The 17500-nt window shown below is 40.0% G+C and overlaps 1 protein-coding gene across 1 annotated transcript in view; it reads right to left on the bottom strand.

Moving 5' to 3' along the window:
- The window catches only part of capn13 (calpain 13), a 126002-nt gene that overhangs the window by 94598 nt on the left and 13904 nt on the right, over window positions 1–17500 (bottom strand). The window contains exon 2 of the mRNA XM_062973057.1: window positions 7346–7588. Coding sequence (XP_062829127.1) covers window positions 7346–7588 — 243 coding nt within the window. The remainder of the gene's footprint in view (window positions 1–7345; window positions 7589–17500) is intronic.

The raw sequence follows: 17500 nt of genomic DNA, 5'->3' as shown, positions 1-17500 counted from the left end.
CTAGGACAAAACTGCACATTCCAGAAATACTAAACTTGGCAGCACGACCCCTCATCCATGCCTCTACGTTCATACAACAAAAAGAAAAGAAAAATAAAGTCCTCTAATTAGAGGGAGAGGAATAATTGTTTTTATCCAATTAGAAGGCTAAGCTCCGCCCACTTGGTCTCCTAGTAACCCACTCAGCCTAGGGGACAGGCAGAGTTAGGCCTCACTTAGGCCTCTTCCACACTGCCTATAAAATACAGATTATCTGATTTTAACTGGATTATATGGCAGTGTAGACTCAAGGCCCTTCCACACAGCTATATAACCCATTTATAATGGACTTAATGTCAGAGGAAAACCTTTACCCTTTACCTTAACTACCACCAATTCCTCAATACTTTATTTCCCATACCACCATGCTTCGCCACAGCAACGCGTGGCCGGGCACAGTTAGTATGCTATAAATGATATGATGTTTCCAATAATTATTCTTTTCATGCACTGTTGATTTATATATTCTGTATAGCAAGAATGTTTTATTGATGTGCAACCTAGAGTTCTTTTTTTAAAAATAGGTGAGGTTGTATTTGCACATATATCAAACACACACACACACACACACAAATATTAGATGAGAGACATTCAAAACATATCAGTATATTTGGTGATTAGTTTCTGTGTGTATTTTTGTTCACCTGTTGACTTTTCCTTCTTACCAGAAGTTTGATTGATAACACATTTTCATTCTTCATACTGATGTTGAAAGACACTTTTAATGCTGAGAAGACAGCTAGATTTGGGTATGGTGTGATCTGGCAAAGCCTGAGCTGAACCCATACACCCATTTTGTAAATATAGTTATCAATGAGGTGTATAATCCAGGGAAATGCAATGTGCTTGTGTTTGTTTGCTTTGGGCCATGACTTCTTTTTCTCTCCCTCTCTCTCTTAACATCTAATCTGGTTAAGGGGAATGATGCTGAAACTGAGAAACTGGCCATTCTGCGTTCTCTTTTGAGGTTTGGATGTTCAGCATTGGATTACATCAGAAAATTGAGCACTCTTTGTGCTGTAAGATCTGAGTTTATTAATTTTTTCAGGTCAGGAGCGACTTGAGAAACTGCAAGTTGCTTCTGGTGAGAGAATTGGCCATCTGCAAGGACATTGCCCAGGGGATGCCCGGATGTTTGATGTTTTACCATCCTTGTGGGAGACTTCTCTCATGCCCCTGCATGGGGAGCTGGAGCTAACAGAGGGAGCTCACCCACTCTCCCTGGAATCAAACTGCTGACCTGTCAGTTAGCAGTCCTGCCAGCACAAACTACTTTCATTCTACAGTGTAGACACATCTTTAGAAGAGGTGGTTAAGATGGTGAAGCCTAGGAGGAAAATATTCACTTTGAGGAAAGCCAAATGGTCTCTGTGTTCAGTGTCCAATTCTACAATATTAACACACACAAAAGCCTCAGAAAGCAAATAAACAACATCAAGGAAACAGAAAGGTTGACACTATAAGAAAAAAAACTATAAGAAAGATTGGTTTGCGTGGGAAAGAAAGGAATAATGAAATGAATTGAATCAGGAGTTAGGAAGGAAGAAGTAAAATATTTGATTACAGGAGGGAAAGCCAGTTACTCCAAGTCACAAGCACCAGATAACCTCATCACTCCTGACTAACGCCCCTTTGTCTACACACTGAATACAAAAAGACCAAGGAACGTGGGAAGAACACTGGTTTTGTTTTATGATGCTCACAATCTCTTCTCTCAAAGTACAGTGACAGAGTGCTCAGGGCAAAACTTCCAATGATTAAAAAGTAGACCTATCAGTCAATCAATCTGTCCTCCTTTTCCATTTTCACTGTCAACATTTTCAGAGTAATGAAACTTAAAAGAGAGTATCTTTCAATGCATAAAGTTGACCTTTTTGCAAAGCCCAAATCACTAACAAGGACTCATAAAAGTTTTGCTTCAGTTTGGAGAAAATAACCCAGGAATCCCTAAAACGGGCCTAAAGGGGACACTTTGCTTCACCAGTATCAAATGTACACCCAACTCTTTATCATTAGGATTTCTTTCACCTACTTCAAAACATTCAGCCCAGATTCAACTAGGATATAAGGAAAATGCAAATTGGGGTTGACAGGTAGTAATATTTCAGTAGTAATATTTGCTTTTTTTAGGCACACTATATTCTGTTCCTTAGAGATCCGCATAATGGGAGACTACATATGTACCACCTCAGGCCTGTATTTGAGATTCTTCTGCCCCAGTGCTTAGCAAATGAAGAATAAATGGACAACTATTCTGTGCTATTCAGTTATTCTGTGCTCAAAAAAGTTATTTTTCCCACATCAGAAAAAGCATTTCTTTTCTCTCTTCAATACTATCAAGTCAAGACTTGATGTGTTTTTATGGAGGTCACAGTGGGGGTTTAAGCCCTACAGTCTTACGCGCTCAATATTCTTGAAGCAAAAGTACCAACTGTTTGCTTGCATTCAGTCAGCGTAATGAAATGGAAACAACATTTCCTCCCTGCAACTGCTTCCTAAGAAAAGGTGTCATTACTAATTCAGTTGACTGAATTACATGTAGATTTGGGCAGCAATTGATGTCTAGAAAGGTGACATTGCATTATGTTAGGCGACCATTTGCTCCAGCTCAGCGGCTATAGTACAAGACCTTTTGAAAGGTCATGACTCATTACAATGAAGTCAGGATTTCTTTCTTACGGCTTAAGTCAGAGAAAGAGGAAATCTTCCCGTAGGCTGGATTGTCAGGAAATCTCTTGTGATTTTATTAACCTTTTCGGTGATGCACTACAAACTTGATTCAGGCAGCTAATGAATGTTTGGGTTCCCTTCTTTTTTTTTTGTCTGACATACATTTTTGATTCTCAGACATGGGCTATGCTGCTAGCTTAGTCCATAGGGAGAGTGATTGCCCCAGGCCTAATGCCAAAGAAAAAGAAACAGAAAGGTCATGCTCCTTTAAGAACTAATCTGACAGGCAGTATGGAAAGGCTCTTCCTTTTTTGGGAGTCCTTCTGGCAGACAAGTAAGCATTTTACTACCTTCACTAAGCAGCAGCCCCACTGTTTTCTTAGTAATTCTTTCAGTGCATCTAAAAAAAACCCCATTTAGTTGCTCTCTGCTTGCTCATTCTGACCTGTATCTTTCCTTCCCACAAGCTTGAGCTATGCATCTGTACTCATCTTTGGTGATCCTTTTTTACTTCCTTCAACTGTTTGCTTTTTGTATATTCCTTTAGTCTGTTAGGCAGCCACATTTTGATTTCCAGGTGTTTCTCATTTTTCTACCTCGAATGAATTGAGATTGTGCTCTTTCCATCTCCTTCTGCAGGAGCAATAGTTCTTGAAGACCCAGTATGGTATAGCAGTCTGAGCATTGGACTATGACTCTGGAGACTGGATTCAAATCCCTACTTGGCCATGGCAATTCGCTGATCGACCTGACACGGTCAGTAACACTTTCTCTATCTGATGAAGAAGAGAGAAGGAACGAAATATTAGAATACAGTGCTGTGTATACCAAAGGGCCTGCCCAATATATCTAGAGCTGTCCTATGCCTTACAGGTGAAATGTAAGGTTCTTTTGAACATCAAATGAGGGCGAGCATCATTTTCCCTTCACCTCAGGGAGCAAAATGCTTTCAGCTGATGCTGGGTTTTAACAGCAGCTTGGGTGGATCTACATTGTAGAATTAGTGTAATTTGACACCACTTTAACTGCCATGACTCAATGCTAAGAAATCCTGGGATTTATAGTATGGTGAGGCACCAGAATTCTTTGGCAGAGAAGACTAAAGACTTTGTAAAACCATAGCTCCCTTGATTTTGAAATGAAGTTCAACAGCGACAAATGCAATATATTCCACTTAGGCAGAAAAAATAAAATGTAAAGATACCAAAAAGGAGGGGGGGCACCTGGCTCAATAGCAGTATGTATGAAAAAAAATCTTGGAGTCCTCATGGAGGCACACAGAGCCAACAATGTCATGTGGTGGCTAAAAAAGCCAATGGGATTTTGGCCTGCATAAATAGGAGTCTAGTGTCTAGATCCAGGGAAGTCATGCCGCATACCCCTCTGTTCTGCCTTAGTCAGACCACACCTGGAATAACACTGTGTCCCATTCTGGGCACCTCAATTGGAGGGAGATGTTGACAAGCTGGAATGCGTCCAGAGGAGGGCGACTAAAATGATCAAGGTTCTGAAGAACACACCCTATGAGGAGCGGCTGAAAGAGCTGGGCATGTTTAGCCTGCAGAAGAGAAGGCTGAGAGGAGAAATTGTAGCCATGTATAAATATGTGAGGGGAAGTCACAGAGAGGAGGGAGAAAGCTTGTTTTCTGCCGCTCTGGAGACTAGGACGTGGAACAACAGCTTCAAACTAAAGGAAAGGAGATTCCACCTGAACATTAGGAAGAACTTCCTAACTGTAAGAGCTGTTCAGCAGTGGAACTCTGCCCTGGAGTGTGGTGGAGGCTCCTTTTTTGTAGACTTTTAAACAGAGGCTGGATGGCCATCTGTCAGGAGTGCTTTGAATGTGATTTACCTGCTTCTTGGCAGGGGATTAGACTGGATGGCCCACAAGGTCTCTTCCAACTCTATGCTTCTATGATTTCATAGGACTCAGACATTTAAATAGGTGTCAAGCTGCACCAATTTTACAGTGCAGATATAACCTTGATCTACAAATTTCAGCATGGTATAAAGTTCAGCATGGGCATTGACTATGCCTATAGATCAGGCATGGGCAAACTAAGGCCTGGGAGCCAGATGCGGCCCCCTGGGTGCTTACATCAGGCCCTCCTCATTTTCCCTGTCGCATACGGACACGGTGGCCTGCCACATCCTTATGCAGAAAGGACAGGGAAAGAAGATATTCAGCAGCTAATAGCCCTCTGGAGCGCCCTAAGCTACTGCATGTCTTGCCCTCCTCCCAGCATAAGGACAGTGTGAGCGGCCCCATCCTTATGCTGAGAGCATTCTTGGCCGTAGCCTGTCTTGCCCTCCTCCTGACATAATGCCAAGAGGACAGCCTGAAGACCAGGGGGAGAGGATCGGGAAGGAGGATCGGGGCAGTCGCTGCATGTCTTGATTTCCTCCTGGCATAAGGATGGAGCGAGCAGCCCCATTATTATGCACGGAGGACAACCTAAGGATGATCTGGACCCTGCCCTGCCCCCTCAGCCCCACTCTCTCACAGGCCCTCTTCCTTCTGGGCCTGTCCCACACAGCACGTGCCCAGCTGCCCTGCCTCTTGGCCCAGCTCCCTTGGTTGGGCCCACAATGCGCCCCCCCCAAAAAAAAAACTTTGCCCATGCCTGTTACAGATAGATCAAAATGCTCATGAAAAAGCGTAGGAGCTGGGAACATAAAAAGCTAACAACCCCTCTTTACTCTAGCTCTCTATTAAGAAACCACTCAGAATAATCAGAGGCCCAGAGAGATTCCTAGAAGGAACTGACTGGCTTTTAAAGGTGCCTTTATATCCTTCCTTCTACTAGTGAACAAAAGTCAGACTTCCGGAGGATGACTAGCACAAGATGACCCAATGGAAACTCAGACCTGACCCAACACAGTAACCATTATTCTACAGACCAGATTGTGACTACATAGGGCCCCATAAAATGAGCAAACCTTCTTTAAGAGGAGGGAGAGGAGGGAAAAAAGAGAATGAGCTGTACACAGAAAAATACATCCAGTGATTTGCACCCAGTGGTGAAGGGCATGCATGTTAGGATTAAGAAAGGTGTCAAAATTGACAGTTTTTATACTTCAGCCCTGTTCCCCCTGAGGGACTCCTGTTATCAAATTGGCTCACTTTACAAGTCAAAACAAGTTGTTTCTAGCTGTCACTGCTGCCTGGCATCTGCAAATCAAGCTGTGTTCTCTCTGCTCTATGCATTACCACCAGCTATAAAGATCCCAGACTCTGAACGTAATTGCCAATTCTCTTGTTGATGCATGAGATAAAATTGAAGCCCGTTTCACATCTCAACTGCTATATTGGAAGCTGGAACAGTGACAGTAAGGGGAAAAAGTTATCTGTCACTTAAGTAACCAGATACAGCATGACTCAGAAGACACAAAACAAGAGGAGACATCTTGGATTGTAGGTGCTGTTTTTCTTTACCATCACATTAAGCTAAACTTTGGATAAAAAAATGAAAAGGCCATTGAGAAAAGGTGCAAGGCTATACTGTTATTCTTATAAAGAGTGAGCTGATTTAATAGCTTATTGGAGCTTGCACTTAAAATCGATTTCAGGATCTTCTTATTTTGTATAGATTTACATTTCTAATGATTTTGGAGGCATTCGCATCCATACTCAGGATCTCATCAAACTTACCTTTTTAAGTGTCTTAGGGACAGTCCAGTGATGGATAGGCACACTGGACATCACATGACATCACTGGATTTCCTATTGAAGCCCTGCCACCAACCAGAGAGGGCTTCCCTCCTTCCCCATGTGGAAGGAGGAGGCATCACCCAGCAGCGGGGATGCTGGGATTGTCTCACTACCACTCCACTGCTGCCATGATTTGCTGCAGAGGCTGACGAATCATGGCCCTGGACCTCATCCATGTGATGAGGTCCTAGGTGTACATTAGAATTTCTTACCCTATATATTCACAGATAAGTCCATAAACCTGGGTCAATTTATCAATGGATCAATGTGAGCTCTGTATCTTAACCCTTTTGTAAAAAAACAAACAAACAAACAAACAAAAAACCTCTTCCTTGAACAAATGGCAAGGTCTTAATCCATCCTATGAGAACCTAAAATGAGCACCAACCTGATCTATGTTCTCCACCGTAGCACCACTTCTGCCCTTTTTGAATGCCTAAGTCAGTGGTTCTCAATCTGTGGGTCTCCAGGTGGTTTGGCCTACAACTCCCAGAAATCCCAGCCACTTTACCAGGTGTTAGGATTTCTGGGAGTTGAAGGCCAAAACATCTGGGGACCCACAGGTTGAGAACCACTGGTCTAAGTGGAAAACATGACATTAGCAGCAGGACTGGCCATCCGAGTTAGTATGTTCTCCATGAAATAACCCTTATATAATCTATGGGTTATATAAGAATCCATAATTTTGACCTCAAACCCTGACCTTGACCTATACTCAAGATTGGGTATATGCAGTAGTTCTGCTCAGGTTGAACAAGTGCTCAAGTATCATAGCAATAATGAACTCAATTGTGAAACTATCTACATCATTCATGTGTATTGCCTGGCCAGCTGAGCTTAGGGCAGATTGCAAGCCAAGCACGTAAGCTTCCCTCACCCCATTAACCCCACCCAAGGGATGTAGCAGGCTTAGGAATTACTCACAATTGGTCTCAGCCACTTTATTCGGCGCAACTTGTCTTCTGGGAGGACTTTAGGCCCAATAGAACTGTAATGTGCAGGGAACGTATCATCTTCAAAAAGTATGCCATGCTTCAAGCAATAGTCTGTCAAGTAAACAAAGTCCTGGTTCTCAAATTTCCGAGGAAAAGACAGGCTTCCAATTTTCTCTGACTTTTGCTCAAATTTATTTTGATACAGGTTAGAAGGCAGGTTCCAGTCCTGTTCCTGTAAAGAAGCAATGGTGAAAAAGATAATTCATTATCAAGTCTGAAGAATCAAGTATACCAGTGCAGTGACCATTTTCATAGCTCTATAAAGACATTTGCACACACAAATGTCTTTGCAAATACATATCCAGAAATAATTGGTTTGATTTAAATAGAAATACAAAAAAAGAAAACCCTGACATAGTGTGGATGATTATGAGCAGATAGGTGATCTGCATGCCTATTTAATGTCACATCCTGCATTTAGCTGTTGATGACCAACTTCAATGCTTCTTCTCTCCTTTCTTATGTTTCTTTATTAAAAACCAGACCTGGAGCAGATAATTCTTCAAACATAGGACACTTTCAAATAGATTACTTTTCTCTGCCAAGAGGTAGGGAGTCTCATTATCTGAAAACTTTTTAAAAGCATGATGGCATGTGGTTTCAAAATTCAACCAATTCTACCATTATTTGATATGCAATTTTAATTCTTCCCAGAGGAGACAAAGACCAAAGTATTACAGAACTACTGAGCTGCTCTTCAGCCTTGCTATCTCATTAAAACCGTGTGTGGTTCTGTTCTCCCCTTTATTACTCAACCCAGCAAAAAAAAATCTTGGTGTCTTGGTTCTTAGGCCTGTTCCTGGGATTATCCGTGGCATTGATTCAGAAAATTGCATTGGACAGACTGTATCAGGTCTAGTATCTTGGATGTAGTTGTCTTAATGTTGTGTTGTTGAAGGCTTTCATGGCTGGAATCACAGGGTAGTTGTGAGTTTTCCAGGCTTTATGGCCCTGTTCCAGAAGCATTCTGTCCTGACATTTCACCCACAACTATGGCAGGCATCCTCAGAGGTTGTGAGGTACCTCACAACCTCTGAGGATGCCTGCCATAGATGTGGGCAAAACGTCAGGACAGAATGTTTCTGGAACAGGGCCATACAGTCCAGAAAACTCTCAACAACCCTGTCATAATTTTCTGTAGACAAGCAAATGAAGAGTGGTATATGTTCTGTATTTAAAAAACGAGACTTATGGGAAAACTGGTGCCATTTTGGAATCAGCAGGTCAGATATACCATGAAACATTTGAGGCACCAAAATAATTACAATTCTTTCCAACTGAAAACCAAATGATCCTCCTGTTAATTCTAATTCAGTCACTATCAAAAATGGATGGCTGTTAAAAAGTATACCTGAGACCTATGGGTACCATTCAGTTTCTGATTCATTCCTCCCATTTTATAAACAGCTTAGTATCTTCTTTGCATCTGTGGCTGTATCTATACTACCATATAATCCAGTTTCAGAATGCAGATGAACTCCATTGAACTGGTTTATGGGCTTCATCAGACAGGGCAATTTAAGCATCCTAGGACACTTCCAGCCTGTTTTGGGGATGGAGCCCTATGCTGGCCACCACACGATTTCATGTAACTTCCATCAGAGGCCCCACCCACCCCCAACTGGGATGGAAGCATCCTTGGATGCTTCCCTCCCAACACGGGAGCCTGTCCGTGTTGTGGTGTCTCCAGTGAAGCCAGCATGAGTCCTCACTGGGAAGATGACACTTCCCCCACGTGATGAGGGAAGTGTTGCCGAGAGGAAACTGTGTTTGGGAGAAATTTGCCTGGCCTTTGTGATGAAGTCGTCAATGAATCTATACTGCTATGCAATCCAGTTCAGTATAGTTAATCTACATTCTGAAGATGGATCATATGGCACTGTAGATTTAGCCACATTCTTTAAATTTCAACTCTGCAGTGATTAGTGATTCTGGAAGCTGAAATCCAAACAGTTAGCAGATTAACTTTTGAGAACTCATCATTTAAAACTACACAATAACTCTAATCAGTAAACTCAAGAGATTCTGTATAAATATACAAATGCATACATGGAGTCCCTTGGCATCTTAGATATGTTAGTGGTTCCTTTTAGTAATGTTAACACATTTCACTAAAATATTCACTCTTGCTGAGATTGGTCATCTCAGCATGTTAGGGCACCTTGTCCAGAGCTGGATAAGACATGTGAGACATCTTGCCTCTTACGTGAAAATGAGACAACTGTTACTTTCCCCTCACTGCACTTTCCTTACTTTGTGCAAAAGTAGTATTTTTTCCCTTAATGAAGTAAAGTACCTTCACAGTGTACCAGTATTTCTGGTGACAGGCAGCTTGTCTAGATGGATTTTTAAACTACCATACTAGTCCTGCAGCTTGTGCTTTAAAAAATAACTGTATCCTGCAAGCACTCCAGTATAAACAGTTTAATTAAGAGAGGTTCTTTCTTTTTAAAGAGGACGTCAGATGAAATTCAGAAATAACCTTCAACTGACACAAAGAGCAAACACTCTTTTTCAGTTTCCATTTCTTGTATAATGGAAATAAATCTTATGTAATGTAGCATAACATGACAAAAGAATGGTTTTCCCTTAACAAATACTCATTTGCAACAGTGCTGCTCAAACCCACTGCATGCAAAGATCTATTTCCTGCAACAGTGTTCCAGCAAAACTGAATACTAATTCCACAACTCAAATTAAAACTAACAGAGCTTGAAGGCTAGGACTGACACATTCGCTCATTCTTTGTTCTCTCTCCCCCCTTCCTCTCTCTCTGCTGATGGAGAACAGCAAGAGTTTTTCCTCGTGTGAGCGTATGTGTTTAATTACATTGTTTAACACAGTGGGAATAATTTAGCAAGTGGAGTGAGGAAAATAAGGCACTTAGCTATCCTTGATTCTGCAGAACAGCCTTGTCAGCTTCACAAAGATGGTGTTAAGGTTCGGAGACGGACAAATGAAGAAGCAGTTATTTTGCATGATTTAAAATTCACTGCCAGGAAGAAAGATACGCATCACAAAGTATGTGCTCAAACATCATGTCTCCTAAGATGCTTTCATGTTATAAGATAAGAAGCTGCCTAATGTTATTGTCATCTAGCTTAGTAGCTAACATAAGAAAACCCTTGTTGGATCAGAAAGAAGGCCAGTATAGTCTAGCATCTTGCCTCTGGGAAGCACAAAACCAGGATTTAGGCACAAGGGCATCATCTAACACAAGTTCCCCACCACTGAATCTTGAAGACAAGTATTGCCTGAGAAGATGCTTAGAGAATACTAAAAGTATTTTGAAGAAGGGTGGTTGCATCCATATTGGAAATAAAGCTTAACCAGTGGTGATAATAGGAAGAAAAAGGGGACCAGAACTGGAAAGCACCAAACATAAAACAATGCAGAACCTGAATTTCAAATTGCTAGAGATCATTTGGGCAGAAACTCTTGAAAATGGAGCAAAAACTGCAGTCATGGTCCTAGCTTTGCAATAGGCCTGGACCCTGCCTGCAAGAGCTCCACTATTAATTAATTTATTGTATTGTTGTATTGTTGTTATTTTATTTTATTTTATTTTCTGGTGTTGTTCATCAATTTGGGCAAACTTCTGTTGTGTTTTATGTGTTCTGTATTGCAATTTTGTTGCCATGTAAGCAACAAAATATGGCAGGATATAAATACTTACTACTACTACTACTACTACTACTACTACATGCAAACCTGATGTGTCAACATGGGCAGCATATCTAACAACATTTTTAGGAGAAATGACAAGGGATCAGGCTTGTTTTCTGCTGCCCTGTAAACTAGGACTCAGAGCAATGGGTTCAAATTACAGAAAAGGAGATTCCACCTGAACATTAGGAAGAACTTCTTGGCTGTAAGAGCTGTTCAATAGTGGAACTCTCTGCCTGGGAGTGTGATGGAAACTCCTTCCTTGGAAGCTTTTAAACAGAGGTTGGATGGGGTACTTTGTGCTTTTCCTGCCTGATAGGGGGTTGGACTAGATGGCCCATGTGGTCTCTTCCAACTCTATTATTCTATGATTCTATAATGCTATGAAAAAATGTTAGGCTTTAGGCTAAAGCCCTGTCACTTCACGATCTTCCACTTTGTAAGGAAAGGACTGTGTATTCCAACAGACCCCTCAACCTCTGAGCATTACTGCCATAGATGTGGGCAAAATGTCAGGAGATAATGCTTCTGGAACATGGCCATACAGCCTGGAAAACTCAGAACAACTCAGTGATTCCGGCCATGAAAGCCTTCAAGAAGAAATGCTGTATTCTGATTAAGTATACATTTGGATTTTGATGAGTTAGAGTTTTAAGAAGTTTGTCCTAGGAGAAACCCAGAAGGAATTAAAATAAATGACAGGAGCTGAAAGAAGTAAGATTTCTGGCAATTTGGCAGGAGATTTTAGAATTGTAGAATCATAGAGTTGGAAGAGACCTCATGGGCCATCCAGTCCAACCCTCTGCCAAGAAGCAGGAAAATTGCCTTCAAAGATTGTTATTAAAGTGTTCCTTGGTTATACTGGAATTTCTTATGGAGCAATGATACAAAAAGACCCCAAGCATAAAAAGTTTAATTTGAGTTTTAAACTTGTTGAAGTATAGTAGGAAGTGTTCTTGTCCTCAGAGCTCCTCCTTAGAACCAGAACACTTTGTCTCTAATATAAGTGCTGAATTTTCTGTAAGAGCTGTCATTGCTTACAAAAGGCTTGTTTTAGTAAGTTGATGCATTTAGCTCACTGTATCAGATATATGAATATACAGTAGGTCCTCCATTATCACAGCGGTTAGCAGCAGCACAGAGCTCTCACAAAAGTAGAAAAACTTTGATTGTGCTTTTCCTGCATGACAAGGGCTGGACTAGATGGCCCATGTAGTCTCTTCCAACTCTATTATTCAATATTCTAGGATTCTTTCTGCATATATAATTGTGCTGAAAAACCTACAAATGCCTAGATATGTGTTCTCTCTAGAAATCTCCACGTCCTAGAAAGAACATGTTAATCAAATCAATGCATAATCAAAACCGCAGGAGTTAAACCTGAAAAGGTGGATGACTGTTTTTTTATTTCAATAAAAGTACCCACACATCCTCCCTCCTTGTCAGATGGGGACAATGGGACAAGACGCATTGGTGCCCTGTCTCTGTCCCTGTCAGATGAGAGAAAAGCATTAAAAATGTGAGTAGCTCTATCAGAGCTACCCAAATTTACCTCTCCGTCATGGGCGAGGAAGCATCTTGTGACCAAGCTAGTGTCATCTGATGGTGCTCGGCTGGCCCCATTTCAAAGAGGGAAAAGGGGCCCAAAAAGCCCTGTGTGCTGAGGTGGTAAGTTGTCAAAGAATGGAGTTGGCAGAATGTGATCTGGAAAATTGCTTGTTTTCTCTCAGTGGATTGGGTTTCATTGTGGCTTTCAGAGTCAGATCCTCGCCTCTGCCAATAACAATTAATTCACTTATTCCTTGAGTGCTGGGGAAAAATAAAAATTCTTTGTGCAAAGAGAACATCATGCAATGTTTCTGCTACACTTCAGCAAGGTTTCAAAAATTGTACTTTTGTTCAGGTGCTGTTTGTGTACTTCAAGAAATAAACCAATCATCTTAGGGCTGTAAGGAAAATAGAAAGAATGCAAATAAGAAGCTATGTTTGTGTGTACACCAGCAGCTTTTGCCAAGAAATCACTACTAGGATTATATCAGTAATACAGGTGTCTTATTGTTACTGTTGAGGTTGGGTGCCTTCAAATCGTTTTCAACTTATGGCCACTATCACAGGGGTTTCTGGCAGCGAGACTATATTATTCAGCCAATGTCAGCTAGTGGCTTTCCATGGCCAAGCAGGGAATCCAACTCCGGTCTCTGGAGTTGTAGCCCAACAATCAAACCACCAAAGCATGCTAACTCTCATAGGGATTTACACCTTCCAATTTCTGAGACAAATATGTCAGACACACAAAATGTTCTGGTACTTTTGTTGTTTCTTATCATACAAATCTTTCCTCACTAAAGCATCAAAGTGCATAAGGAAAGTAACACCTCATAGCAATTGTGAACTATACACACATCCTTTCTGTCTCAGGTACTCATAGAAAGTGTTAATAGGCTATTACTGCTTTCATTTTAACTCTGCAGACAAAGTAACGTTTTCCATGGCACCCTCACCCCACCAACTCCAGTCATGTCATACAGTCCCTTTCTTCACTTGTTTACAAGCACCCACTTTTCTAAACTTCAAGAAGGAGTTGACAACCTGGCTATTTAAGGAGGCTTTTGATAATGGCTAGAGTGTTACCTAACTATCGGACAGGATTTGAATGACCATTAAAACTCTAATCATATCTTGATTATAGGAATTGACTGGTTTAAACTGTTTTTATATTTATACTGTTTTTAGAGGGCAAATAGCTTTTAAACTGTTATTTATTAATGTTTATACTACTATGTCATTTTAATTGTATGAAGTGATTATTTGTTTATTGCTGTTTATTGTTTATTGCTTATATAATTTTCTGTATTGGTTGGTTGTTTTAAGTTGCCCCAGGTCCCTTTGGGAGAGAGGGTGGGTACAAATAAAGATTATTATTATTACTACTACATCAAAATGTGGGGAAAGCTTCGGACTATATAGCCTGCCAGTTCTATTCACAGACAATTGTTCCAAGATACTTTTATACTGAATGATCTGAACATGAGCCAATGTACTTTACATTTTACACAGACATATCAGCAAATCCTACAATCATGTATATGCTTGTATCCTTGTCATACACTATTGTTTTACCAATGATATCATTTCTGCAAGTCCTAGAGAGCTGTCAGGGAGAGAGGGGGAGATTTCTATTCACCCAAAGAATTGTTCAAATAGTTTTCTGTGCAGCAGTTAAAATGTACAGCAAGCAATACTCGAGAAGCGGCTTCTATAATTATAGTTATGCAGTTCAGTCTCCATTTTCATCATTTGTACAAGACTGTTCTGCAGATTGTTTCAAAACTGAATACTAAACTGGGTGCCTGGCTTGGGGATGATCATTCTAGCTTTATCTATGTTTCTTCTAACAAAATTCTAGCCAATCTACCAGAAAGAAAGTTGCCAAGAATGAATGAAAAAATATGCCTTGTTTCAATGGCCCTTTGTTTATTGCCAGCCAAAGTGCAAGTCAGCAAGTTCGTCCAACTAGGAAATCGTGTACAAAAAAAATTACAGTAATGATATCTAAAAACAGGAATTATAGTGGAAAAATATAATGCAAAATGAGTGTCTGCCAAAAAAAAAGAAGAAGAAGAAAGAATGGAATGTGACTGAAGGGCAAATAGATTCTTAAAATCTGAAGCAACCACCAGAGCTTAGAGCAGGGGTCCCCAAACTAAGGCCCGGGGGCCGGATGCGGCCCTCCAAGGTCATTTACCTGGCCCCCGCCCTCAGTTTTATAATATTTTATATCTTTTTAATAATATAATATATTGTATATACATATAATATTGATAATAATATTATAATGTTATACAATATAATACTAATAATAATACCATATAATAATATTAATTATATGTTATATATTATATATAATATTACAGTATAGTGGTTAGTTCAATATAATATTATATAATGCTAATATTGTGCTATGCTAATAATATAACATATTGTATGTATATACAGCTGCTCTGAGTCCCCTTCGGGGTGAGAAGGGCAGGATATAAATGTAATAAATAAATGTAGTAGAATTAATAAATAATTTTAGACTTAGACTCGCCCAAAGTCTAAAATGACTTGAAGGCACACAACAACAACAATCCTAATTAACATGACTACCTCATTGGCCAGAAGCAGGCCCACACTTCTGATAGGTTTATGTTGGTTACAATTGTTTTCATTTTTAAATATTGTATTGTTCTTTCATTGTTGTTCTTTTGCACTACAAATAAGACATGTGCAGTGTGCATTGGAATTGGTTTGTTTTTTCAAATGATAATTCGGCCCCTCCACAGTCTGAAGGATTGTGGACTGGCCCTCTGCTTTAAAAGTTTGAGGACCCCTGGCTTAGAGAGATGAAAGAGCCCTTTGAGATGACTCTGGTAATGGTTGATACAGAAAAGTATGAATTGAACAAGTGTTGTACAATATCATTTTGACAGATATGTTGGAAAATCTAAGTACAACAAAATGTTACTGATTGTGAGTATAAAGACAGAATAGTATGTTTGGAAATGGATCAGTACTTTCTTAGGTATTTGCGCCTCTTCCAGCACCCTGAAGGCGTTGACAATTTGGATAATTCTCCCCTCCTGATGATTTTGACAAACTAGCACTTTGGCTCAGGTTTTTTCTAGATTTTATCCATGATTTTACCTTTTGTTCTTGAATGTGATTTTATGACTGGTTTTTATTGTTATTATTTGTTTTTATTGCTTTGTTTTTATTGTAGACTGGGCCTGGCCCAGGCTGGAGAGCAAGCCAGCTGCAACCAGCTGCAATGAATCACTCTGACCAGGAGGTCATGAGTTCGAGGCCCGCTCGGAGCCTGTGTTTGTCATGTCTTTGTTCTATGTTAAAAGACATTGAATGTTTGCCTGTATGTGTAATGTGATCTGCCCTGAGTCCCCTTCGGGGTGAGAAGGGCGGAATATAAATGCTGTAAATAAAATAAATAAATAAATAAGCCGCTCCGAGTCTCTTCAGGGAAATGGGGCGGGGTATAAAAATAAAATTATTATTATTATTATAGGTTCAAAGGCTCAAGGCCATGATCCTGCAAAATGTCTTCCCTTCTCACAGATACAATTTTAGTGACAGAGGCCACCTATTACAGGGATGCAATAGTGGCAGAAAGATGAAACTATTCTTTGAGAGTGAAACATAACAGTCAAGATGTCTGTTGCTGTTATTGTTATTGTTGTGTGCTTCAAGTCATTTCTGACATATGGCAATTCTAAAGTCAACCTATCATGGGGTTTTCTAATACTGTGCGACTTCTCCAAGATCACCCAGTGGGTTTTCAAGGCCAAATGCAGATTCAAACCATGTTCTCCAGAGTCATCGTTCAAACCACTATGCCATATCCACATAAATAAATGCAGTCATGAGCACAGTTACTTGACGGTAAGCCTAACCCAGCTCAACAGAACTTTTTTTCTGAGAAAACACTCATAAAATTGTACTGTTTATGAAGGGAAATAACATTTTGTGAGCATTTGTCAAGAGGAGCTGGCAAAACCAACAGAAAATCATATTGTCTTTTTCTGGCAGATTATGGAAAGCAGTAATAAAAATTACAATGTGATGCCTGCCTCATCCTTTGCAGGGAAAAAACATGAGCAAATTGTTTCTAAAATAAAGTTAATTGTATCACAGATCATTACATTTAAGGCTGACAAATTAGCTGTAAGGAAAACAAAGAGAACAGAGAAAATGAAATGGGAATGCAGTGTGTAAAAAGCTTTCTAAAACAATCTCTGATGTTAAAGGATCAGCTGCAATGATATTATATCTTTAAAAGCAGGCAAAGCATAATTTGTGTACAAAATTCTACCTATGATATTCAGACAATTTCTGAAGAGCATTGTTCCACTGTGCAGACTGGCAGAATGCCTTGTAATCTCTCAGCAAGTACTTGGAAATAATACACCATACGATTTCTGAACAAAACAAAAAAAGGAAAGAGAACTGACCCCATTTATTACAATCCTAGGCAATAAACAGAAATCTTTCTGTTTCTGATTCAAGTCTTCCCAGGTTTATACAAATGAAGCAAAATTGTGCGTTCTACTCAACAGGGGGTGGCATTTGTAGATGCAGGCTAGCCTTGAGATGGTTACAGTTGCAATTCCAGGGGTGCAAAACAGACGTTAGGTAACACTAGACACATTTTAAAAACATACAACTTTCAAATTAAGGAAATGTAATGAAAATAATTATTTTATTTTGGATGTGAATTCAGAATGCTACAAATTGTTGATGAATATATAATACAAAACATATGTAAGTGTGAAGCTAGATGCTTTGAATATTTAGAAAAATAACTAAAATTGCTAGTGGAACATGCCAAAAGAATTACACCTTATTACATTGCTAACACAAGGTA

This window comes from Anolis carolinensis, chromosome 1 (genome assembly GCF_035594765.1).
Source record: "Anolis carolinensis isolate JA03-04 chromosome 1, rAnoCar3.1.pri, whole genome shotgun sequence".
NCBI classification, from domain to species: domain Eukaryota; kingdom Metazoa; phylum Chordata; class Lepidosauria; order Squamata; family Dactyloidae; genus Anolis; species Anolis carolinensis.
The sequence above is the reverse complement of the archived record's forward strand: the minus strand, read 5'-3'. Positions and strand labels throughout refer to the sequence as shown.